This window comes from Spermophilus citellus (assembly GCF_964194105.1).
Source record: "Spermophilus citellus genome assembly, chromosome: 12".
In the NCBI taxonomy this organism is placed as follows: Eukaryota; Metazoa; Chordata; class Mammalia; order Rodentia; family Sciuridae; genus Spermophilus; species Spermophilus citellus.
The window spans coordinates 110,769,006-110,795,482 of record NC_138198.1 but is presented as its reverse complement, the minus strand read 5'-3'; the positions used below and the strand labels follow the sequence as shown (position 1 = coordinate 110,795,482).

Below are 26,477 nucleotides of genomic sequence, written 5' to 3'. Positions count from 1 at the left end.
ATCTAGGAGTTCATGGTCAACATAGCAAGACCCATTGAAAAGCAAATGTGAGTATCTTGCAATGTCATCAGATGAAGAAAATATACCATAAAGTTTCAAAGTAGTATATGCCAAACCCTGGAAATTTGTGAGAAGAAAACAAGAGATACAGAAAACAAGAAATGTGTATGAAGTGGCGCATGCCTGTGATCCCAGCAGCTCAGGAGGCTGAGGCAGGAGGATCGTGAGTTCAAAGCCAGCCTCAGCAAAAGCAAGGTGCTAAGCAACTCTGTGAGACCCTGTCTCTAAATAAAATACAAGATAGGGCTAGGGATGTGGCTTAGTGGTGAGTGCTCCTAAATTTAATCCCCGGTACCAAAAAAAGAAAAAAATAAATATGTATGAAGTGTTAGTAAATAAAGTCTGGAAGAGTATTCCAGAAGAGTGAATACCACAAGCAGAGACTTAGGAGATTAGAAACGAAGTGTGCAGCCAGTGAATTGAAATAACATCATGGGACTCGTGAGCAGAAGACTCTTGCTAGGGATTTTTAGAAGATCTCAAATGGATGATTCATAGGTAAGTTGGGGAAGGGCGAATTGGTTTGAAGAAAAATTACAGGGAGTGGGGCATGGGGGAGGCAACCTCTCAGATCTCATCACTGAAAATGTCCGTCTTTTTATTTAGAGTTGTCTACAGTGATACGTGGACATTGCGCAGTGCACTCTTTCCTTGCCACCTTTCATCCTATGCTTTTAGTATCAACTGATTATCCTTAACTGAATTGATTATTTCAATGGGATTGTGAAATGATCATTTCCATTGTTTTCTTTCATGTTTGTTCTGAAAATAGTCTCTGTATAAGAAAATTATCTTTCATCAGCTAGAGAGGAACTTCAGGTTCTCCTAAAAAGGTAGATTAAATATTTAATTACACAATTCTGGAGTTAGGAATTGGGTAAATATTGGTTCACTGATAGAAAATGAATGCCTTCTTTCACCTCTGCTTTTACTATCACTGTGGACCTATGGACTTTCATTGTTTTAATATCTGATGATCATGTAGAGTCATTACTCTTTTTGACACTCCAGATGTTCCCGATTCAGACAGCCAGCCCTCTCTCTTCTTGTGAAGAATGCCCCTGGGTTCTGAGAGTTTCGTTGTTGAGTGCACAAGATGTCCAAGGCTCACTGTGTGTTTTTCCTGGAATCCGTCAGTTCTCCAGAGCCCTGCCTTATCTTAAGGAGGAATGGTATCTAGCAACCAAGACCTGAGAGTCAGGTGCACTCATTGCTTCTACAGACCTTTTAATGGACAGATCCAAGAAATACATATTTTTGAAGAATAATGTTGACACATAAATTTTAAATCAAACATCAGAAGGTTACCCTTAACATTTCCCATTTTATTTCTGAATCTTCCTGAGATGATTGATTGAATTTCAATTATGTTTCAAATATTTTCAGATATTAATTCGTAAGTATTCCTAGAAATGTGTGATGGAGATGCTATTATTTTACTCAAATTACAAATGAAGAAACCAAAACACAGAGAGGTCAAATAACTAGCCAAAAGTCACACATAAATAGGAATTAAATCTTCAAATTCCATAATTTTATCCAAACTTCTAACAATATGCAGGAATTCTTCCAACAACATGCAGAAATAGAAACTAAACTAAAAATACATAGGCAAGTACTTTCTCATTTATTTGAATTAAGAAAATTTAAATGATTTCTACTGACATGGTAGCTATAATATAATTAATGTATACTATAGGTATATGTATCTAATTACATAGTTGTCATCCTAGTCAGGCTATTAGTGCTTACATGCATACTAGGCATAATTGTTTAAAACTAACTATTTTCAGTAGGCTGATTTCTTGATTCCCATCTGGACCACTGTTAGAGCCCAGGAATAAAAGGTGATTGATGCCACCTAAGAAAGAGGAATATTTAAAATAGTAAATTGGCCTGAATAGAAAGGAAGAGGACAGTAAGAGCTCTTGCATTATACCTGTTGTGGTTTAGAAGACAGATGTCTTGAAAAAGCAAGTAAGAAAAGGAGTACAAACAATGCAGGACAGCCTAAATATTCAGGAGGACCTAGAATCATCAGAAAAATGGTCATATAAAGAACTCAAGGAACACCTTAGACAGATGGAATGGAACCTTAAAGAGGATACAAGACAGCAAATTCAAGCAGCGAAAGAACACATTGAGAATGAATTACATAAACAGATAAAAGAAGAAGTTAAGCATCTTTATCAGGAGATAGAGATTATAAAAAATAATCAAACAATAATTCTAGAAATGAAGGAAACGATAAACCAAATTAAAAACTCAATTGAGAGTATCACTAACAGAGTAGAGCAAGTAGAAGCCAGAACGTCAGATAATGAAGACAAAATATATCATCTTGAAAAGAGTCTAGCCAACTCAGAAAGGCTGGTAAAAAATCACGAGAAAAACATCCAAGAGTTATGGGATAACGTAAAAAAACCAAACTTACGAGTCATCGGGATAGTAGAAGGTACAGAGATTCAAACCAAGGGAATGAGTAACCTGCTGAATGAAATAATTACAGAAAACTTTCCAGAAATAAAAAAGAAAACAGATATACAAATTGAAGATGCATTCAGGACACCGAGCACACAAAATCACAGTAGACCAACGCCAAGACACATTGTTATGAAGATATCCAATATACAGAAAAAAGAGAAAATATTAAAAGCTACAAGAGAAAGGAGTCAGATTACATTCAGGGGTAAACCAATAAGGTTAACAATGGATTTTTCATCACAGACACTGAAAGCAAGAAGGTCCTGAAACAATGTATTTCAAACACTGAAAGACAATGGATGCCAACCAAGAATTCTGTATCCAGCAAAATTAAGCTTCAGGTATGACAACGAAATAAAAATCTTTCATGATAAACAAAAGTTAAAAGAATTTGCAGCCAGAAAACCAGCATTGCAAAGCATTTTGAGCAAAACACTACACGAGGAAAAAATGAAAAACAATAACCAAAACCATCAGTGGGAAGTGCCTCGGTAAAGACAGAGGGCGAGGGGAAAGATAATCATGGAGAAACAAACTAATTTTTTTTTAAAAGAATAAATAATCAAACATGGCTGGAAGTACAAACCATATATCAATAGTAACTCTAAAGGTTAATGGCTTAAACTCTCCAATAAAGCGACATAGGCTGGCATAATGGATTAAAAAAACAAATCCAACAATATGCTGCCTCCAGGAGACACATCTGATTGGAAAAGACATACACAGGCTGAAGATGAAAGGATGGGAAAAAATATACCACGCACACAGTCCTCGTAACCAAGCAGGGGTGGCCATCCTCATATCGAATAAAATCGACTTCAAGACTAAGTTAATCAAAAGGGATAAGGAAGGACATTATATGCTGTTAAAAAAGGAACCATTCACCAAGACATAACAATTATCAATATTTATGCACCAAATAATGGTGCTGCGACATTCATAAAACAAATTCTCCTCAAGTTCAAGAATCAAATAGACCACAACACAATAATTATGGGTGACTTCAACACACCTCTCTCACCATTGGACAGATCCTCCAAACAAAAGTTGAATAAAGAAACTATAGAACTCAATATCACAATCAATAACCTAGACTTAACTGACATATATAGAATATATCAACCATCATCAAATGGATATACTTTTTTCTCAGCAGCACATGGATCCGTCTCAAAAATAGACCATATATTATGCCATAGGGCAACCCTCAGCAAATATAAGGGGGTGGAGATAATACCATACATTTTATCTGATCATAGTGGAATGAAACTGGAAATCAATGATAAAAGAAGGAAGGAAAATCCTACATCCCATGGAAAATGAACAATATGTTACTGAATGATCAATGGGTTACAGAAGACATAAAGGAGGAAATAAAAAAATTCTTAGAGATAAATGAAAATACACACACAACATATCGGAATCCATGGAACACAATGAAAGCAGTTTTAAGAGGGAAATTCATCACCTGGTGGTCATTCCTCAAAAAAAGAAAAAAACCACAAATAAATGAGCTCACACTTCATCTCAAAGCCCTAGAAAAGGAAGAGCAAAACAACAGCAAATGTAGCAGAAGGCTAGAAATAATTAAAATTAGAGCGGAAATCAATGAAATTGAAACAAAAGAAACTATTGAAAAAATTAACAAAACTAAAAGTTGTTTCTTCAAAAAAATAAATAAGGTCGACAGACCTTTAGCCATGCTAACGAAGAGAAGAGAGAGAACTCAAATTACTAACATACGGGATGAAAAAGGCAATATCACAACAGATGCTACAGAAATACAGAAGACAATTAGAAATTATTTTGAAAACCTATATTCCAATAAAATAGAAGATAGTGAAGACATTGATAAATTTCTTAAGTCATATGATTTGCCCAGACTGAGTCAGGAAGATACACCCAATTTGAACAGACCAATATCAATGGATGAAATTGAAGAAGCAATCAAAAGACTACCAACCAAGAAAAGCCCAGGACCGGATGGGTATACAGCGGAGTTTTACAAAACCTTTAAAGAAGAATTAATACCAATACTTTTCAAGTTATTTCAGGAAATAGAAAAAGAGGGAGCTCTTCCAAATTCATTCTATGAGGCCAACATCACCCTGATTCCAAAACCAGACAAAGACACCTCAAAGAAAGAAAACTACAGACCAATATCTCTAATGAACCTAGATGCAAAAATCCTCAATAAAATTCTGGTGAATCAAATACAAAAACACATCAAAAAAAATTGTGCACCATGATCAAGTAGGATTCATCCCTGGGATGCAAGGATGGTTCAATATATGGAAATCAATAAATGTTATTCACCACATCAATAGATTTAAAGATAAGAACCATATGATCATCTCGATAGACACAGAGAAAGCATTCGACAAAGTACAGCATCCCTTTATGTTCAAAACATTAGAAAAACTAGGGATAACAGGAACTTACCTTGACATTGTAAAAGCTATCTATGCTAAGCCTCAGGCTAGCATCATTCTGAATGGAGAAAAGTTGAAGGCATTCCCTCTAAAATCTGGAACAAGACAGGGATGCCCTCTCTCACCACTTCTATTTAATTTAGTCCTTGAAATACTAGCCAGAGCAATTAGACAGACAAAAGAAATAAAAGGCATAAAAATAGGAAAAGAAGAACTTAAATTATCACTATTTGCAGATGACATGATTCTATACCTAGAAGACCCAAAAGGATCTACAAAGACACTACTAGAACTAATAAATGAATTCAGCAAAGTGGCAGGATATAAAATCAACACGCATAAATCAAAGGCATTTCTGTATATCAGCGACAAAACTTCTGAAACGGAAATGAGGAAAAACACTCCATTCACAATATCCTCAAAAAAAAAATAAAATACGTGGGAATCAACCTAACAAAAGAGGTGAAAGGTTTATACAATGAAAACTACAGAACCCTAAAGAGAGAAGTAGAAGAAGATCTTAGAAGATGGAAAAATACACCCTGTTCGTGGATAGGCAGAACTAACATTATCAAAATGGCGATATTACCAAAAGTTCTCTATAGGTTTAATGCAATGCCAATCAAAATCCCAACGGCATTTCTTGTAAAAATAGAGAAAGCAATCATGAAATTCATATGGAAAAACAAAAGACCCAGAATAGCAAAAGCAATTCTAAGCAGGAAGTGTGAATCAGGCGGTATAGCGATACCAGATTTCAAACTATATTACAGAGCAATAGTGACAAAAACAGCATGGTACTGGTACCAAAACAGGCGGGTGGACCAATGGTATAGAATAGAGGACACAGAGACTAATCCACAAAGTTACAACTATCTTATATTTGATAAAGGGGCTAAAAGCATGCAATGGAGGAAGGATAGCATCTTCAACAAATGGTGTTGGGAAAACTGGAAATCCATATGCAACAAAATGAAACTGAATCCCTTTCTCTCGCCATGCACAAAAGTTAACTCAAAATGGATCAAGGAGCTTGATATCAAATCAGAGACACGGCGTCTGATAGAAGAAAAAGTTGGCTCCGATCTACATATTGTGGGGTCGGGCTCCAAATTCCTTAATAGGACACCCATAGCACAAGAGTTAATAACAAGAATCAATAAATGGGACTTACTTAAACTAAAAAGTTTTTTCTCAGCAAGAGAAACAATAAGAGAGGTAAATAGGGAGTCTACATCCTGGGAACAAATTTTTACTCCTCACACTTCAGATAGAGCCCTAATATCCAGAGTATACCAAGAACTCAAAAAATTAGACAATAAGATAACAAATAACCCAGTCAACAAATGGGCCAAAGACCTGAACAGACACTTCTCAGAGGAGGATATACAATCAATCAATAAGTACATGAAAAAATGCTCACCATCTCTAGCAGTCAAGGAAATGCAAATCAAAACCACCCTAAGATACCATCTCACTCCAGTAAGATTGGCAGCCACTATGAAGTCAGACAACAACAAGTGCTGGCAAGGATGTGGAGAAAAGGGTACACTTGTACATTGTTGGTGGGACTGCAAATTGGTGCGGCGAATTTGGAAAGCATTATGGAGATTCCTGGGAAAGCTGGGAATGGAACCACCATTTGACCCTGCTATTGCCCTTCTCGGACTATTCCCTGAAGACCTTAAAAGAGCATGCTACAGGGATACTGCCACATCAATGTTCATAGCAGCACAATTCACAATAGCTAGACTGTGGAACCAACCCAGATGCCCTTCAATAGATGAATGGATAAAAAAAAAATGTGGCATTTATACACCATGGAATATTATGCAGCACTAAAAAATGACAAAATCATGGAATTTGCATGGAAATGGATGGCACTAGAGCAGATTATGCTTAGTGAAGCTAGCCAATCCCTAAAAAACAAATACCAAATGTCTTCTTTGATATAATGAGAGCAACTATGAACAGAGCAGGGAGGAAGAGCAGGAAGAAAAGATTAACATTAAACAGAGACATGAGATGGGAGGGAAAGGGAGAGAAAAGGGAAATTGCATGGAAATGAAGGGAGACCCTCATTGCTATACAAAATTACATATAAGAGGTTGTGAGGGGAATGGGAAAATAAACAAGGAGAGAAATGAATTACAGTAGATGGGGTAGAGAGAGAAGATGGGAGGGGAGGTGAGGGGGGATAGTAGGGGATAGGAAAGGTAGCAGAATACAACAATTACTAATAGGGCATTATGTAAAATTGTGGATGTGTAACTGACATGATTCTGCAATCTGCATTTGGGGTAAAATTGGGAGTTCATAACCCACTTCAATCTAATGTATGAAATATGATATGTCAAGAGCTTTGTAATGTTGTGAACAACCAATAAAAAAAATAGAAGACAGATGTCCCCCCAAAAGTGTTATTGCAGGACTATTCAGAGGTAAGATGATTGAATTATGAGAGCTGTGCCCTAATCAGCCTGTCCTGGTTTGAATGAACTGACTGGGTGGTACTGTAGGCAGGTGGGGTGTAGCTGGAGGAGGTGGGTCATGGGGGTGTGCCCTAGAAAGATCCATCTTCCTTGTGGCCTACCATCCCCCTTCCTGCTGCCATAAGGGGAGCATCTTTCTTCAGCTGGGCTCTTCTCCCATAATGTGGTGCCTCAACTTAGGCGTAGAGCAATGGAGTCAGCTATCTATGGACTGAGACCTCTGAAATTGTGAGCCCCAAATAACCCTTTCCTCCTCTAAGTTGCTCATGTCAGGCATTTTGGTTACAGCAATGCAAAAGCTAACTAAAACTACCCCAAGAGACAATGGTGAGAAATAAATCATTGCAAGGAATTACTAAAAGATTCGCTTCTCAAAGATCTAATCCAAAACAGAGAAGGGTAGTTAAATGGGCAAGAATCTGTTGTCTGTTGACCCCGAGCACTCTCAGATCCTGTATATCTTGGAAGGAATCCAATGGTTTCCTTATGATCCAGAGTGTGCTGAGAGTGTACAGTTGGAGAATTCTCTTATCCAAGGAGGAACACTAGAAGAAGATGGGGGGGGGTTCCTATCGGGGCCACAGTAAACCCCAGTGTCACCAGTAAAACCCCGAGATGAACCCACTTTCAGGGACCAGAAGATTAGGGATCCATTTTCATCCCTAGTGCTGCAGAATCATCATGGAGAGAGCAAGAAAGAGACAAAATCTGAAAATTTTCCAAGCAGGACTCAATCTTGAATATTTCAATACAAAGAAATGATAGATATTTGAGGTGATACTTATATCAATTAACCTACTCTGATCACAGCAAATCGTGTACATGAATGCAAATAACACACCGTACCCCATAAATATATACAAGTATTATGTGCCAATTTTTTTAACTTTTAAAGATGACCTCTTAAAAAAAGATGACCTTTTCCAAGTAACTTAAATGGGAGAAAACTTCCAAAGAATGTCCATTAAGTATACTAAAGCTGAGAAGAAAAACACACAAAAGCACATAGTCTATTATGCTCTGGTCTTTGGGGAACTAACTGAAATGGGGGGGGATACTGGGGCAAAGAGTGGATCATAAATTGACCATGTGGTGAAAAGAATGTGATGAAAAGCAGAAATATGAGTCAAGTACATGAAAGTGCTTTATAATTGTACCTGGTATGTGACATTTGAACAATAATTACTGTTGTCTCTCCCTACACCACCATAGGTCCTCTTCTAAAAATAAGAGTGACTCAAAGGCTTTTTTATGTCATTAGAAAGGGTGAATTCCAAACTTATGAAAACTTTGAGCATTCAAAAGGTAAATCAAGTCTATTATTAAAATATGTAACATATCAAGTTCCCTGATCCATTTTGAGTTAACTTTTGTGCATGGCGAGAGAAAGGGATTCAGTTTCATTTTGTTGCATATGGATTTCCAGTTTTCCCAGCACCATTTGTTGAAGATGCTATCCTTCCTCCATTGCATGCTTTTAGCCCCTTTATCAAATATAAGATAGTTGTAACTTTGTGGATTAGTCTCTGTGTCCTCTATTCTATACCATTGGTCCACCCGCCTGTTTTGGTACCAGTACCATGCTGTTTTTGTCACTATTGCTCTGTAATATAGTTTGAAATCTGGTATCGCTATACCGCCTGATTCACACTTCCTGCTTAGAATTGCTTTTGCTATTCTGGGTCTTTTATTTTTCCATATGAATTTCATGATTGCTTTCTCTATTTCTACAAGAAATGCCGTTGAGATTTTGATTGGCATTGCATTAAACCTATAGAGAACTTTTGGTAATATCGCCATTTTGATGATGTTAGTTCTGCCTATCCATGAACAGGGTATATTTTTCCATCTTCTAAGATCTTCATCAACTTCTCTCTTTAGGGTTCTACTCTGCGTCTGATAGAAGAAAAAGTTGGATCCGATCTACAGATTGTGGGGTTGGGCTCCAAATTCCTTAATAGGACACCCATAGCACAAGAGTTAACAACAAGAATCAACAAATGGGACTTCCTTAAACTTAAAAGTTTTTTCTCAGCAAGAGAAACAATAAGAGAGGTAAACAGGGAGCCTACATCCTGGGAACAAATCTTTACTCCTCACGCTTCAGATAGAGCCCTAATATCCAGAGTATACAAAGAACTCAAAAAATTAGACAATAAGATAACAAATAACCCAATCAACAAATGGGCAAAGGACCTGAACAGACACCTCTCAGAGGAGGATATACAATCAATCAATAAGTACATGAAAAAATGCTCACCATCTCTAGCAGTCAGAGAAATGCAAATCAAAACCACCCTAAGATACCATTTCACTCCAGTAAGATTGGCAGCCACTATGAAGTCAAACAACAACAAGTGCTGGCAAGGATGTGGAGAAAAGGGTACACTTGTACATTGCTGGTGGGACTGCAAATTGGTGCGGCCAATTTGGAAAGCAGTTTGGAGATTCCTGGGAAAGATGGGAATGGAACCACCATTTGACCCTGCTATTGCCCTTCTCGGACTATCCCCTGAAGACCTTAAAAGAGCATGCTACAGGGATACTGCCACATCGATGTTCATAGCAGCACAATTCACAATTGCTAGACTGTGGAACCAACCCAGATGCCCCTCAGTAGATGAATGGATAAAAAAAATGTGGCATCTATACACAATGGAGTACTATGCAGCAATAAAAAAATGACAAAATTATAGAATTTGCAGGGAAATGGACAGCACTAGAGCAGATTATGCTTAGTGAAGCTAGCCAATCCCTAAAAAACAAGTGCCAAATGTCTTATTTGATATAATGAGAGCAAATATGAACAGAGCAGGGAGGAAGAGTAGGAAGAAAAGAGTAACATTAATCAGTGACATGAGATGGGAGGGAAAGGGAGAGATGAGGAAAATTGCATGGAAATGAAGGGAGACCCTCATTGCTATACAAAATTACATATAAGAGGCTGGGTGGGGAATGGGAAAATAAATAAGGAGGGAGATGGATTACAGTAGATGGGGTAGAGAGAGTAAAAGGGAGGGGAGGGGAGGGGGGATAGTGGGGGATAGGAAAGGGAGCAGAGTACAACAATTACTAATAGGGCATTATGTAAAATTGTGGATGTGTAACCGATGTGACTCTGCAATCTGCATTTGGGGTAAAATTGGGAGTTCATAACCCACTTCAGTCTAATGTATGAAGTATGATATGTCAAGTGCTTTGTAACGTTGTGAACAACCAATAAATATATATATATATATATGTAACATAAGTCTTGTGAAAAAAAGATTTTAAAATTTGAATGATACTACCTAAACAAAAAAAAACAGGCTAAATTATTTCATTAATGATAATATTTAAGATGTCTAATAGTCTTTTCTTGAAGAATCATGCCTTAAAAATCATCTTTCATTTTATAGGTATTTATTGGGGTCTACTACATGCTGATGGATATAATAATAAATAATTTGGCAGTTCTATTCTCAAGAATCCTATATTGTACAAGTTAGTTATCATTTCTTCACTTATTCCATGTCTATTTCTTAAGCACCAATTATGTAATCGGCTAAGGAAATCTTGTCATACCTTATAAAATAACTGTACACCATTACTTTCCTGTGTGCACATATGATTACATGATCAATGTAATTCTACATCATGTAAACCAGAACAATGAGAAGTTACACTCTGTATATGTGTAATATGTACATATATATTCTATTGTCATGTATAACTAATAACAAGTAAAATAAAGAGAGAGAAATAAAATAGGTGTATTTGCATTTGTATTTATTGACAAATGAATGCATTTCAAATTATTTATCATTCTTGTGACTAGCAGAACTGTGAAAGGACTAGAAAATGGTAATTCCAAGTAAGAAATGAACTATCTAGTCACTGATGTTTTAAATATCTCCAAAAAAATATTCTTAATCAAAACATTAAGAAAGGAAGAGAAAGCCAATGTGTAATTATTAAAAATTCAAATTAAGTAGTTATAAAATGTTATTACTTTTAATCATACATAAGAAAATATTCCCTTTGGTCCAATGGTAAAAAAAACAAGTACTTTAAGATTTTCAGAGAAACTTAAAATTTAAGGTTTGTCTTAAAAATATTTCTTTGCTATTTGGTAAATTAAACATTCCTCTATTGATCTTACGTTCCTTTGCTTAAATAAGTTTTTATACATAGAGTTTTTAGGGTTTTTTTTTCCTTCTGTTACCAGGGGTTGAACCCAGGGATGCTTTACCATTGAGCCATATCTTCAACCTTTTTTATATTTCATTTTGAGACAGGGTCTTGCTAAGTTGCTTTGGGCCTCACTAAATTGATGAAGATGATTTGGAACTTACGATCCTCCTGCATCCGCCTCCTGAGTCTCCTGATCACAGGCATGTGCCACTGTGCCTGGCTACGTAGAGTTTTTATACACAGCTAGATTTATAATTCTATAATTCTTTTTCTTGCCTGCTTGGAACACAGTTCTGATTTTAACATTTTTAATTGTAATGTACAACACTCTAACTAATGTCATTATTAGACTATGACCTTTGAATCTTTAATTTTCAAACTCCCTGAATATTATAAATATCAATCCAGTTTTTTTAAGTACAGATTACTAGTTACAATCTAAGATCCTGATTTAGAAAGTCTGCATCATTATCAGTTCTAATTCAAACCTTCCAAAGTCATTAAGAATTAAATATTAACACTCTAAATTAATGAATTTATTAGTTAATGTGCATTTTCTTTTCTTCTGGTATACCTTTTCAGTGCTGTAGTACCCAGCCGTGACTCAAGAAATGTCAATTGAGTGACTTACAATATTGCAGAAAGTAATTTAAAATACAAATTTTAAAACCAAAATGCACTTTTAGTAATATTAGTCCAAAAAAAGAATATTATTGATTAAAAGCAAGTTACAATATAAACAGAAATTGAAAAAAACATAACAAAATTCACTCTAGAAGAAATAATTGTTATAAATTCTAACATTTTTCTGTATAAATTTGTTTAAATCCCCTGCATATGAAATCCCTGTTCATTATGCATGATGTAATTTGTGTACACAGAAATGCAACATTCTGAACTGAAACCAATATATATTAAAAGCCAAATGGCTAATTTTAGTATAACATTTTATATAAAATCTCATGATGATTTCTAGCAAACAAATGGTCACTTTTTTATATAAAGCTATATATTATTTGGAACTAGAGAACCAAGATCAGATTCTTATAGCTTAACTGCTATTATTCTAAAACAGTTTTAATAATTTTATAAATCCTAATTGTTGATTTCATAAAAATTGGGGTAATTATTCCATTATCCACGGTCCATGGTGGCATCGTGGTAACTTAGTAATGGCAATGATATAGATTCAGCTCCTGTAGAAGAAGTAGATCCAATATAAATTCTCAGGAAAGTCAATGTGGGGAGTAACTTTAGGTTAATTTGTAGTTGTAATGACTAAAGGTTAATGAGATAGAAGAGATTGTTCTGGTGACTGATAGTAACTTAGTTAAGGTTAAAATGTTAATGGAGGCATTTGTGATTCCTGGGGAGGGTAATCAACACTTATTGTAGAGTAAGTAGAAGTTCCTGTAGTTGTAGGTTAAGTGGATGTGGTAGTAGCTGTACTTTCACTTGAAGCACAGGTAGCCATGGGTTTCGTTGAAAAGATGGTGGAGGTGAGGATCTGGCTGTCAGCTAAGCATCAGTTGCACTAGCATTTGGTGCTATGAAGTCACAACAGCAAGTCTGATAAAGTGGCACCAGCTGTTGTTCAACTTCAAGGGGTAGGAGTAGCTGCTGTGGTTGTGAGCTGGGTTGTCGGGTAGAGGGGGTAGATTCCACTGAAGTGATGGTTGTGGCTCTTCAAATAATAGCTATGGAGGAGCCACTGTACCCATGGTTTCTGTGGTAGTGGTGATATATGTGGTTCTACTTGAAGTTGTGGTGAGGGGTGCTGTGGTTAAAGGCTGAGTTGAAGAACTGGTGGTGACCCTTGTGGTTGTAGATTCTCTTGAAGTGGTGATAGTTGAAGGTTCAGTTGAAGTGGTGGTCACTGTAGGTTGGGAAGTAGTAGAGGCTGTTCCAGATTCCTTAACTACCACCCCTCCATTGTTTGTGGGTAGCTGGATAACAACGGAGGAATTACTTCCTTGATTTTTCACCAGGCATATGACGAGGACTCCAATTGCTGTTGTTATCGCACAGGCTAAGAGGCAGGCCAGGAACACTTTCCACAGAGACCACTCACTGCCGCTATTTCCTTGCACCTAAGAAGAGTGTGAATCAAAATATCACTTATAAAGACAAAAATGTTTGCAATGGGTCATCCTTTTTGTGTTACTTACAACTTACAATGTATTGTATTAACTTTGTTTAAATCACTATATGACTCTGGAGTTTAGACTTTAAAAACATCCAGATGTTCATCCAGGTGGAAGAAACATCATGCTTTCCTGGACATTAGAAAAAAGACAAATCTGCCAATATCCCTTCTATTATTCTATTTTCCTTTTTTGTTTGTTTGTTTTCTTTTAATAGACCTTATATATTAGGGCTATTTTAGATCCAGGGGAAAACTCAGCCATCCCCTGCAGGTACATAACTCCCCCATTATCAATATCATGCACCATGGCTCATTTGTTGTAATTGATAATTCCACATTGGCAGCTAATTGTCACCCAGAGTCCATAGTTTATGCTAAGATTCACTCTTGGTATGGAACATGGAAAAATATAAATGTATAACACGTAATGACATATATCCAACATTATACAAAGTAGTTTTGCTGCCTTAAAAATCACCCATGCTCCATTTATTCCTTCCTCCTCCATCACTGTCCATTGTCTTTTCATGTGGGCAGACAAATATTTTTAAATGGTAAATTCTCTTTCACACACTTGATCCTCCACTCAATGTCATTACCCCAAACTCTGCTCCACTTCCAATATCTATCACTTCCTCAAGAATTTTGTCTCCTAACCACCATGTCCTCTCCCTCCAGCTTGTTCACCCAGCCATTCCATGATGACCTGTCTTTGGTTTGATTAAAAAAAAAAAAAAAAAAACTTTGGTTCAGTGGTTAGTACTTCACTACATCTTTCCTTGTCCACATTTTGTTCCATTATTAATAGCACTCTTGGTGATTCCCTAAAGTCTCTTGATTTCCCTCTTTTCATCTCCGCTGGCTGGCCAATAAATGATGATTTACTTTCTCTGGACTTTGGAGCACTCACACTGTTGTGAAAAGCCAAGCACCTGGGCAGATCCCCTCCTCGAGAGGATTTTCTGTATTGCTCTGACACCCCCTCTTACAGATCTTGGATCAAGATACTCCCTCAAATCTCAAGTGCGTCCTCAGTCTTCTTCTCACTCTTCAAACCTGTAACTTCCACCCATCATTCCTTGTACACAAATCATCCCTCCCCATTCCAATCAAATGACTTTCCTTTGCCCTCCTTCCTACTTCATGGGAAAACTTGAACCCATCAAATGAAAACTCCACCAACTACCAAACCTGCAAACCTAAGCTACCTGGACTTCACCTCTTTCTTGGTTGACAGAAGAGCTATCCTCTACCATCTGAAGCTGGTGCTCCACCCTGTCTTTTGGGTTCCATCCTCTGTGCCCTTCCCAGATTTTCTCTTTTGATTACCCTGGATAGAATTTCTTCACCACTTTCCACATTTAATCACACTCCAAACAAACTACCAAAGAAACAAAAGCTACTTTACAGAAAAAAAGAGAAAAAAAGAAAAAGAAAAAACTCCTTTGATTCCAAATCACCCTCCAACAACCCTTTCTCTTTCTCTGAAAAACAAAATTTCCTGAGAGTCATTTGAATGCAGTGTCTCCATTTGCACACTTTTCAGCCCAATCCAGTTGGGCTTCTGCTCCCATCAGGCCCTGAAATAGTCACCAATTATATTCATTCACTAAAGCCTAAATGCCCGTGTAAGCGCTCTTCTTACTAAAGTCCTCCGCCGCATTTGCCCCTGGACACCATCCCTTCTCTGTTTTACAACATGTCTTTCTTTTTGCTTCTGAGACACTCCATTCTCTTTCATGTCTTCCAAACTCCCCAGAATCATCGGTTCCTTTGGGGGGCTCATTACCCACTTTCAGCCTTTGGTGAAGGCGATCCCCCACTCACTGTCTTGACAGGGTCACAGTGAGGATGAATGCTGGCCAAGCCACGCTGGTCGGTGGGAAACCGAGACCATGAGACCCTTTTTTATGTAATTGGGACTTTTCATTTTCATGCTTAGGTTTCTGACAGGAGGCATGAGTATGTTAAATGCCAAACAAATTAAATTTCAGATGGCTAGAACATAACAGGTAGTTTATGCCTTGGAGGCTGTTCTACTACCCCTCAGCATATCAAGGACAAAGTAGAAGGCTGTTCTTCTATCTTAGTACAATGTGGACAAACCTGATAACGGACAACAATCCTCCTTTGAAAGGTCATGAGAATTTTAGGCACCACATTGATTATATCAACTAGAGCCCAAGCCCATATTTCCGGCCTCTTAGAAAACCTAATCAGTATGCTTATTTTACAAAGTTCACCACATGCAGTCTCATTTTTTATTAAGGAAAGTTATATTATACACTTAGGAAAGTTAAAACATATAAAGATATATTCTTCTCTTTTTATAAACCCTTTCTTACTTTACATAGGGATATATGATGAGCACAGTTAACATTGGTGGAAAGTGGATTGATGTTTAGAACTTACTTTCTATTGAGAAAGATTATAAAGATATGAGAACTAGTGCCCCTTGACTGAGAAACAAAGAAACTCTTTTGAGAAAGCAGCTCAACCAGTTTTATGAGAATAAATTTAGGAATTAATTAAAATAGCTTTATAAGACACAGTTTTAGAAGAATGTTAGAAATATTATTTTATTTAGATTCTTAAGTTTAGAAATTCTTAAGTTTTTAGTTGTAGAGGTTTCTGATATGTTTTAAGAATGATGTATAAACTTTAGGATGTTTTAAATATAAGATTTAAGGGGACTTTTTTAGATGGGAATTTTAGATTAGAAATCAAGTACAAGTGTACTTTAGGTTAATGATTGGTTAGGAGACTTAGAGTCTGGTTACGTAGTTTGGCATTAGTTAATAAGAAAATAGCATATCTTGGGGAAAATAGTAAATCTTGGGAAAATCTGAAAAATGTAAATTAGTGACGTATTTTATTAATGATTCTGTACTTTTAATAATTACATAACTGAAGGTCATATCCTGGAAAAATGTAAATTAATGTGACATTTTTTATACCCCCCAATCATGGTTAAGGAGATGTCACTTCTTGGCAAAGTTTTAAATTGTATAATCAATGACGTATTCTGAATCTATAATGATGAGGAAAATTGCAATAAAAGATGACCCAGAGAAAGCTGCATTCGCTCTCTCTCTGGAGATGGCTCCAACGGAACGACTCCTGTCTCATCCTTTCGCTGACGCCACTCATCCTTCAGGACTCCCTGGATCCCGCTAGGGCAGGACCCCAGCAAGCCTTATTGTTGACATTCTCAGGCTGTCATCTCTTTGCACTCTTGTTTTGAGATCAGCATCTTTTTTCTGTAAATATCTTCAGCTTGCGAAAGGCACGGCGGCACCAAGACAGCAGGAGCAGGATGAGGGCCAGGTGTGCTGACCACCAAGGCCAAGGTAGCCCTGTGACAAATAGCATCTTATTGATGCTAACTAAAGACACTGAGGGTTTAAGAAAAGGAAGTGGGACGAGGCTTATGTACATCAGGTAGGAGCCTCTAAGACTGCCTTAAACACACTTGAGGACTTTCATGAAGTAAATTGCACACAAACAATAGAAAACCCAACCTCCTCTCCTGTTCTGGCACCTCAAAAACAGGATTCTGGAAGTCTCTTAACTCTCTTTGGGCAAGTTTCCCCTCATGGCTTAATGATGGAAGACACCTGCATCAGTCATTGTTATCTCTGGTTGCACATCAGATTCACCTGAGAAGTTGTTAGAAACTATGACTTCATGGCACCCACCCCAAGCTTCTTATTTAATTGGTCTACAATGCAGCTCAAGCACTGGTATGTCTTAAACAGTTCCCAGGTGATTCTATCATGCAGTTAGCATTAAGAACCAGTAGACCATTGTTATCTTTCAATTCTATGATTAACATGACTTAATAACCTCTACAAACATAAAAGAAGCATTTTATAACTACATCCTATTGACTTCATTCATTTTTTCACATTGCCCCAGAAGCAATATAAATAGTTGATAGTTTTAATCCAGGATCAAGAAAGACGATTCAAACTCTTCTGAGCCTCTATAGCAAGATTAAGCAGGGATAAGTAGAAATTTCACAGAACCCAACCAAATGGTCTAATGAAATCAATAATTTATAGTCAAGGTCAAGTTGCTATATAAAAGCTAAAGCCAGTCATGAGGAAAAGTTAGTTCTGTCAACCAGATGTGAGGTTAGGAACCAAGAAGAGCTCAGCCTAGACTCCAAAGCTGGTGCAGAAGCTTCAGAGAAGATAGACTTCTATGTCAAGATCATCATATGAAAGTTAAATAAGATTCCAGACACAGGTTCAGAAGTTGCAACTGCCTAAGAAAATAAGGTAATCACCAACAGAGTCAGACCCATAAGCTTTAACTAGGAGAGTTTTCTATGAGAGTGTGATTAGTGACTTAAACCTTAGAGGACCAATATGAATGTTCCCCTACCACTTCCCAACCATGCATTTGTACCTTACATGTATTTCTTTGACTTTCTTTCATATATGCTTTCTATCTATTGTAAATTTAATTCCAAACTAGAACATTAGCTCTTTGAAAACAGGGACTTACCATAAATTGCCTTAACATTACCTGTAATTACACTAAACGTTAACATGAATGTAGACAATTAATTAATTGACTCCATTTCCTAGGAAAGAGCAGACCAAGTGCATTGCTACATACAGCACATTCCAAACTGAGAACAAGCTCCAACATTACCTGGATAGTGGATAATTCTGGGTGTGGGCATTGTGAATGAGCAGTGATTCCTGGGCTCACCCACACCCCAGCTAAGCTGGAGGAGACATCAGCGGTTACGTCATTAGAAGGTGGACACAAGGATGTGGAACTATGAGCCTGTTGGTCATCTGGACACGTGCTTGGCTACAAAGATGAAGCATAAGTCAATAGGAAGCCATGGTATTGAATTTCTAAAATTGAACTTTTCTCCCCAAAGTAAACAAATGTGACTTTTTAAAAGAATAAATGTTTTCTTAACCGCTGAGAATGAAGAACTCCAGATGGATTATTATATAGTACATTTTGACTAATTTTTCTAAGTTACCAATGTTTCAGCCAAAGAACGCACAGCATCCCCTCTTCCTCACCACCCTGCAGGGATGTAGTAAATATCCTCATGGTGCAAACTGCTGTGGGTGGGCATCTAGATTGCCCTATAAGCTATAGGATGGGTGAGCTAAAAGAGTCCTTGCAGCTTTTCAGGTACTACCTGCTCAGGTCCTCTGGAAAAGGAATATTGAAGAAAAAGGAGTTGAAGTGATTTATCATCGTGACACAAGCACTAGAGCCCAGACCTGCCAGTGTTAAGGCCACACTGAACCATATATATATATATATCTGTCCAATGGAGCTTGTGATCCATGAGAATGACAAGACACTTGTCCAGGTCATGATATATCTTTACTGGGCTCCTCCTGGGCATAAAACAGATAAAAAGATTTCACAACAACCAAATCTCTACTCACAAGGAACTTATTTGCTAACAAACAGGAAATAAAAAGAATTTGTGTATAATTAACAAAAGCATAACTATAAAATAATGTGGAGAGGAAAGGATGAATAAGGGTTGACCATGAGTGAGTTTGGTGGGGAAGATATTGGGAAGAGAAGGGTTAAAAGAGGGAAGAACAAAGTGAAAAAGAGAGCAGGTCTGTGCATCTTAGACAAAAGTGTCATTACATCTCCCAAACAATGCAGAATTGCCTGGGCCTTTTCCTCTCCTAAGATGATAACATTCACTTTGTAACTGTGAATCAAAGGCATCTTTGCCACTCTTTGCTCCTCTTCAAAAGATTAACCACTTGTAAAATTGCTGGGATGATTAATCAGTCAGTAATTACAAAATGACAAAAGCAATTTGGGGTACAAAGTGCTATCATTATTGTCCTTAGCAGCATTAGAACATTTATCACTATTGCTACAACCACAAGTAGATTTTGATCATGATTCAGTAACCCGCTACTAAATAGCTAGAGAAATTGTAGGTCAACCAACCAATGAGTTCCATTAAAACTGTCAAACTGAAAAAAAAAAAAGAAAAAAAACATACACACACACTGAAACAATCAAACTAGAATTGTATACAGTCATTGATTCATCAGTAACTACCATTAAAAATACAAAGAATATAATTGTCATTAAGTATAAATAAGATGTAATACTGTTGGCAAGAAAAAATTAGCTAAATTAATTTTTTCTGTAAGTGTATGTCAATGAAATAAATAATAGCTCTGTCTTTTAATGAAGAAAATTAAACAAAACCCACCTGTTGCTCACTAAGCACATTTGAAGAAAGTTGAACACACCTATATTAACAACCTTACTCATTTTCCTACATGCTGATTCTGATTCATTAGTTATATTTAGTTTGCCTATGATTAGTGAACTTGGACATTTCAATGCACTTTGTAAACAAACTAAAACTCAATCACCAGGCTAGTAGTTTTCCAGAATTTTCTGGCCCTGTCAGAATCCCAGCCCTTTCAAAGAAGGAAAGCAGTGGGTGGGTCTACACCAAGGGTGATGATCCTGTGATCTGGGCCCAGCTTTGGAATGACAGAGCAGCCTGGGTGATGATCTCATTCTATGGAGTTGCTCTGGTTCTTAGTATAGGTGGAGTCTCTTAACAAAATTGCTCCATGTGGAGAGCTCTGGATAATGTATAACAGGAAAATCACAATTAGCTAATGATAGCCATAGGCAACTGAAATGCATTCACTGTATTTACCAAAGGAAATTCAGTAGGCTATTTTTCCCCCTAATTTTGTAAGGATTAAGATCTCATCTCGCAGAAAACCAAAACACCCAAATTTATGTTGTTTGTTTATAACCTTCCAATAACTTTCAAATTTCATTATGGAATTTGGTCTTAAGATAAAAATGTATAGCTCTCTCTATCTATAATAAAGTGAAACAGGCCGTCAGCTATCCAGATATACTGTAAAAATGGTCTTGAGATAATATTTGTAAACAACTTCAAGTTTGCTGTTTTCTAGAGACATTACCGAGATGATGAACCCCCTCTGAGTATTTGGCATCTTGAAGATTCAGAGAGTGTCCAATTCAGAAGCGAAAGAGAACATCCACAGGAGGGTCCCTTGCTTAAAGATGCAAAAAGATGGACTCTGCTCTTGTGCTGAACCAGGAGTCCTCCGCCACACTCTTTCATTCAACTGTCACTTGGTGGGACACTGGACTCCCTTCCTGGTTTATCTCAGGACATTGCAGACTGGCTGCCCACAGCTCCACATAGCAAAGGCCAAGTATTTCTTCACCTAATTTTCACATATTCTTTGTGCAATGAAATGTTCACTTCTCGTTTTTGAAATGAGGAGTTAAACTTCCAAAACTATGCTCTTCCTTTTACTGACATGAAGGATCACTTAGTCAGTCATAACCAGATAAATACAAGCACTTGTGAAGAAAATACAAGGAAGGCTTAATTCTTGGTATTAAAGCATTTTAAAAAAAAAGAAAGAAAGAACATAGAAGTCTGGGGATGTAGCTCGGGGACAGAATACTTGCCTAAAAAAATGTAGATCATATTTTTCCATGAAGCAGGTATTTTTAAATATTTTATTTTATATTTTTAGTTGTAGTTGAACACAATACCTTTATTTCATCTATGGACTTTAATGTGGTGCTGATGATCGAACCCAGGGCCTCACACATGTTAGACGAGCGCTTTACCACTGAGCCACAACCCCAGCCCAGAAGCAGGTATTTTTAGCCGATTTATTTCTTAGGCCTAAAGGCTATATCTAGGATTAACATCTGGTTTTCCAGTCTATGTAGAAATATGCATTTTGACAGGTCCAGGAATTATATATAAAAATCTAAGCATCAAATTGAAAAAAATATATATATAACTTGACAAACAATAACATCTTTGGGTTTTATATTCATATGATAGTGAATGCAGAAAGTTGAATGGGTTTAGTTGTATATCACACAGGCATAGAAACATCCCTAATATTTTACATCTACAAAGATTTCAAATACTGTCAAAATATAATATAGAAAAAATATATCAGGAAAGTTGGAGCAGAAATTCTTTCCAAGGCCACTCTTCCTCTTGGAAAAGAATATAAAACTATGACCTTGCCAATATAGTCATAAAGAGACTAAATAGTTTGTAAATGCTGAAAATGATACTATAATATTGGCCAAATATCAAAATGAAGCAAAAATACTCACCGGCTGCTTTCCAGAGAGTTCAACATTCACTACATACTTTCCTTGTTTTCTGTCCATTCTTGAGCTTCCAGTATCAAAAGCCAAACTGCAAGAAGATTTTTTTCAATTTGTTCGTTGCCCTTTATATCTGCAAACATGAGAAATCATAGAAAAAAAAAACTTGTGGGAAATCACTATGATGCATCCACAACAGGTGTGGATTAAACCAGATAATACATAATTAAACAACAAAACAGGATCCACCTCAGAGGAGGAAATGACTAGTGAGATCAATACTCACTCTGAGAGCTATTGCAGCTACCTCCAAACAAGCCTCCTGACAGAAAGAAATATGGTCTTGCATAATTCCTCCTTCTCTCCTAGCTAGCCCTTTCCCATACCTGCCTTCTGTTCTAGAACTGACGCAAATCGGGGAAAAGATCTGAGGGAGAAGTTTGCCAATGTTCTCTCCACTGAGGCACAAATGCCTCCATTTCCCTGGTTGGCACCATCTCTTAGGCACCAAATCCTTAGGGACGCTTCACCATTTCATTTCCTCTGTTCGTCTCTGGAAATCCACTGGGTCAGTTGCTCAGGTAGTTCATACACATTAAAAAATATTAGAATCAATTTTCTGGGCCATAATGGCAAAGGAGTGATGAATAGTGAAATGCTTCAGGAAAAGAGTTTTTCTTTTTTTTTTTTTTTAAATCAAGAAGTCTGCTTTGACTTACATTGAAAACAGGATGAAATCTTCTATTGATTTATTCACCCAACCAGTGAGAATACCGAGTTCCTATAATGTACCAGGTATTTTCCTCCTGCAAAAATTTCAGCAGCAAACAAAACAGATCGTACTCTTACCCTTTTTACATGACACTTCTGGATGCTGAATTTCTTTTTTCGAAAGTTTGACCTGTCGAAATGTCCCTGTGCATGTATTCAACACCTTCAGCTTAAGGCATTTTACAGGTTCAACCAAAGCCAACAGCCTTAAGTCCTGGAGCTTAGAGAACATGGGAAAACTGAAGCTGGGAAGGGATTTGTTCCAAAGAGCAGTTAAAGCCAGGGTAGTTTGCTCACTGTTGGATGAACCTTGAGAATATGATACTAAGTGAAGTAAAGCAGCCACAGAAAGACAAACACTGCCGGATCCCATTTATATGCAGTATCTCGAGCAGACAAATTCATAGAGACGGAAAATAGAATGGAGGTTGCCGGAACCTAAAAGAAGAATTAGTATTTAATGGGCATAAAAGATGAAAAATACCAGAGATGGAAGAGGGTGATGGCTGCACAACTTCAGGGATGTATTGAACACCATTTAACTGTACACTTAAAAACGGTTCAGATGGTAAATTTTATGATACGTGTATTTTACTATAATAAAAAAATCGCAAAGAAAAACAAACACATGATAGAGTTACCCATGTTGAAACAAAGCCAGTTGGTATGGCAGGGGTCGGGGTGGGGCTGGGAGGCCGGTGGAGGAGGCTGAAGTTGTGGCTCAGTAGTAGAGCGCTGGCCTTGCATGTGCGAGACCCTGGGTTCAATCCTCAGCACCACATAAAAAAATAAACAAGTGAAATAAAGGTGTTGTGTCCAACTACAACTAAAAAATAGATATAAAAAATTTTTAAATAAATAATAATTTTGTGAATGTCTCAAACCAAAGATTATCAGAAAAGCTGGACACACCTGGATTGCTACAGTGACCAGAGAGCTCACATATCTTTCATTGCCATGTCATTATCTCCTGTGAAATATCTTTGTTCTTGGCAGCAGGATTTCTTGTGAAAAAGAAATCTGAAAGTCTTGACTGACACAGAGCTGAGAGAAAGAACACTTGGCTGGCCAAAATAAGGAATGAAAAGATGTGGAAGCCACTTCTCTGTTATCTAACAGAGAGATGAATTATATTGCTGCCTCAAAGGTTAGGTCAAAACTATTTTTAAATTATGTGATGCAAAAAAAAATCCTTACCTGAAATTTGAGTATTTTCTGAATAACATTTCTTTGGTTTATTGGAAATCTGAAAATCAACATGACAATTTCATCTCTTAGGTAATATTTTAGGGAAAGGGATTATTATATCTTATTTTTTTGGTTGTGTTGCTGATATTATAACCAGTCAGATACAGAGTTTCAAAGCCAAAGTTAAATACTGACAGGTAAATCAATTCAAAAGTGTGGAAGATGCCTATGAAATAAACAGATACTGAAAAATATATTTTTAAGTGTCCTATCAAAATTATCAAAGCACTTGAAAGCAATCATTAGCAAACTTTTTAAAAAACTGAAACATTGTGAATTTTTATGTGTGGCTGTCATAATACTGTCAAGGGTCTTCTTTACCGTATTGTTTTACAATGCTGAGCCAATACCAGAAGCAGGTATTCCTCAAATAAATCAAAAGCAATCAAAAGGTATGTAGGCAATACAATGGGATTAAAATAATAAGCCTTGTTCAAAATAGAAACTTCAGAAGGAAAAACATGCATATCTGTAGAGAATCAGATGTGACTGCGTTACTATTACTGTCCTTGATGGAGTCTGCCTGCAAACAGGATATTCTGTCAAGGTATAGATAGGTAACAGCGGACATGCTTGAAAACGAGGTGTCTGCTGTCCTTGGGAGGACTTGCCTGCAAACGGGATGTTCTGCCAAGTGGGCTAGGAGGGCGCTGAGAAAAATTTTATTATCTGTTCTAAATAAAGAGCAGAGTTCAACATACTCCGGGCCGAGAATAGATTAGCCATGAGAAGCAGGTCACTTCTGATTAGAAAGTAAAACTTCTGTATGCTATGTTTAATTAGCTGAAAGACCTGATTTATTGAGGTTGGAAGGCTGCCTTCTTTGTTCACAATACTGTAAAAAGATCGCTTGTACACAATAAAGGACACTTTTTTTCTGCTGCTGCTTAGCTTGCTCTGTTTCTTCTTTCTTTTCCCATGCTGACCTGCAAGTGAATTACTGCAACACATATCACTGGATCTTCCAATTCCTACTTATAAGTTTTAAATATAGTTATACTGACAGAATGTGGTCTATCAATTCAATCATTCCTAACTGTTTTTTGAACACCTAACTTGTCTGGGATCAGAACATCAAGTGAGAGACTTAGACTGATAAGACCCCTGCTTATTGAATATTTAGCTCTTACATTTTAATTTTCAATTTTATTTAAAATATAGTATTTTTTATTTAATCAAAGAAGATACATTTTTGGTTAATTTAAGGGTATTTTTACAATGTTGTGGAAATGTGAGGAAGGACCTTCATGTTAAATATACACCAACTTCAAGAAAATAAAGGACATGTGCAAACTTTATCTCTGTTTGACCACAGAGAGGGGTCACTGAATTGATGAATTTTTTAGGGGTTGATATGAGATTTTAGGGTGATCTTTACTGTGGTAAAAATTTCTTTCCCCTACTAAACCATAATTGTCCTTGGTCCCTTGGCTGAATTATCCACTGGTCTCACCATCTGGATTCAGGTTATGATCCCTGATGAACAATTTCAAAATCCAAAGGCTTTGAGAACTAAAAACAGGTGGGGGAGGGGTGTTTGTTTGTTTTTATCACACGAGGAGTCAAACGTAGGGCCCAGCACACACTAGGCAAGCACTCTACCAAGTGAGCCACCACACCCATCCTGAAAATTACTTTTTATGTTTGGCCCAAATTTATTTGGCAGTAAAAATTAATCCAGAGCCATAGGCCATTTTAGCTTTAATAAATTTAGCACACTTATACTTATGTGCAAATATAAAAATATGAATATGTACTACCACATGTGTTGGGTATACTCTATGTGAAAGGAAAGCGAGGAACCGGGAGATGAGCGAGCGAGAAATGAAAGATGGAGACCAGCAGAAATGCATAGGAGAGTCTGTCAGAGCTGACAAATAAAGGCCATCTCCTCATAAACAAAGAGAGGCAATACAGGCTTGTGGTTGGGGACTTTCATGAGGGAGGCTCAGGGATTAGAATCCGGTAGGTCCCAATTTGGGTGGTGAAGGGTTGGGTTGTTATGAGGGAGTGGGGGCCTTTCTCAGAAAGGCCCTGGGGTGGGAAAGCAAAATTTTTCTTAAAATGGCGGCTGTCACTGAAGATGGCCATCTAGATGCTAAGCAAGAACCTTACAGTTCCCCCTTTTTTGTTTGTTATTGGTCTCCTTAAAGGCAGGGGCATAGATCAATCTTCTGTAGCTTCTTCCTGCTGGGAAGGGGCAGCGTCTGAAGCCTTGTTAGGGGTGTGGGGTGTCATTGAGTCAATGGTGATGGTCAGAAGGCACCAGGTGATGCTGACTCTGGACAGCCCAATTTTGGTGAGGGGTTGGAATTCCTGTAACAGAAGCCGGTTCATGGTTTGGTTAGAGATCCTTTGAATCTGGTCTTGAATAAACTAATGACGCCGGGTAGGGGTTGGGGGCAAGCATTAGCAAAAGGCCTATGACAAAGAGAGAGGCCAGGAAAGGGAGTGCCCACGGGAGAAGGGGTTAGTTAGCTGCCATCCTTCAGTTCCAATGGCAGTGGGAAGCTCCGA

At 37.3% G+C, this 26,477-nt stretch overlaps 1 protein-coding gene across 1 annotated transcript; it reads right to left on the bottom strand.

Annotated features, from left to right (window-relative positions):
* Window positions 1-13,338: 13,338 nt before the first annotated feature.
* LOC308631885 (dynactin-associated protein-like) lies at window positions 13,339-22,058 on the bottom strand (the record flags this gene model as incomplete). Its single annotated transcript, XM_081263425.1, has 3 exons — window positions 21,948-22,058; window positions 18,450-18,614; window positions 13,339-13,731 (listed from the first exon to the last, which is right to left on the bottom strand). The coding sequence occupies exons 1-3, from the start codon at window positions 22,002-22,004 to the stop codon at window positions 13,339-13,341; spliced, it is 615 nt and encodes a 204-aa protein (XP_081119551.1). The 5' UTR covers window positions 22,005-22,058.
* Between the last annotated feature and the right edge of the window lie 4,419 nt (window positions 22,059-26,477).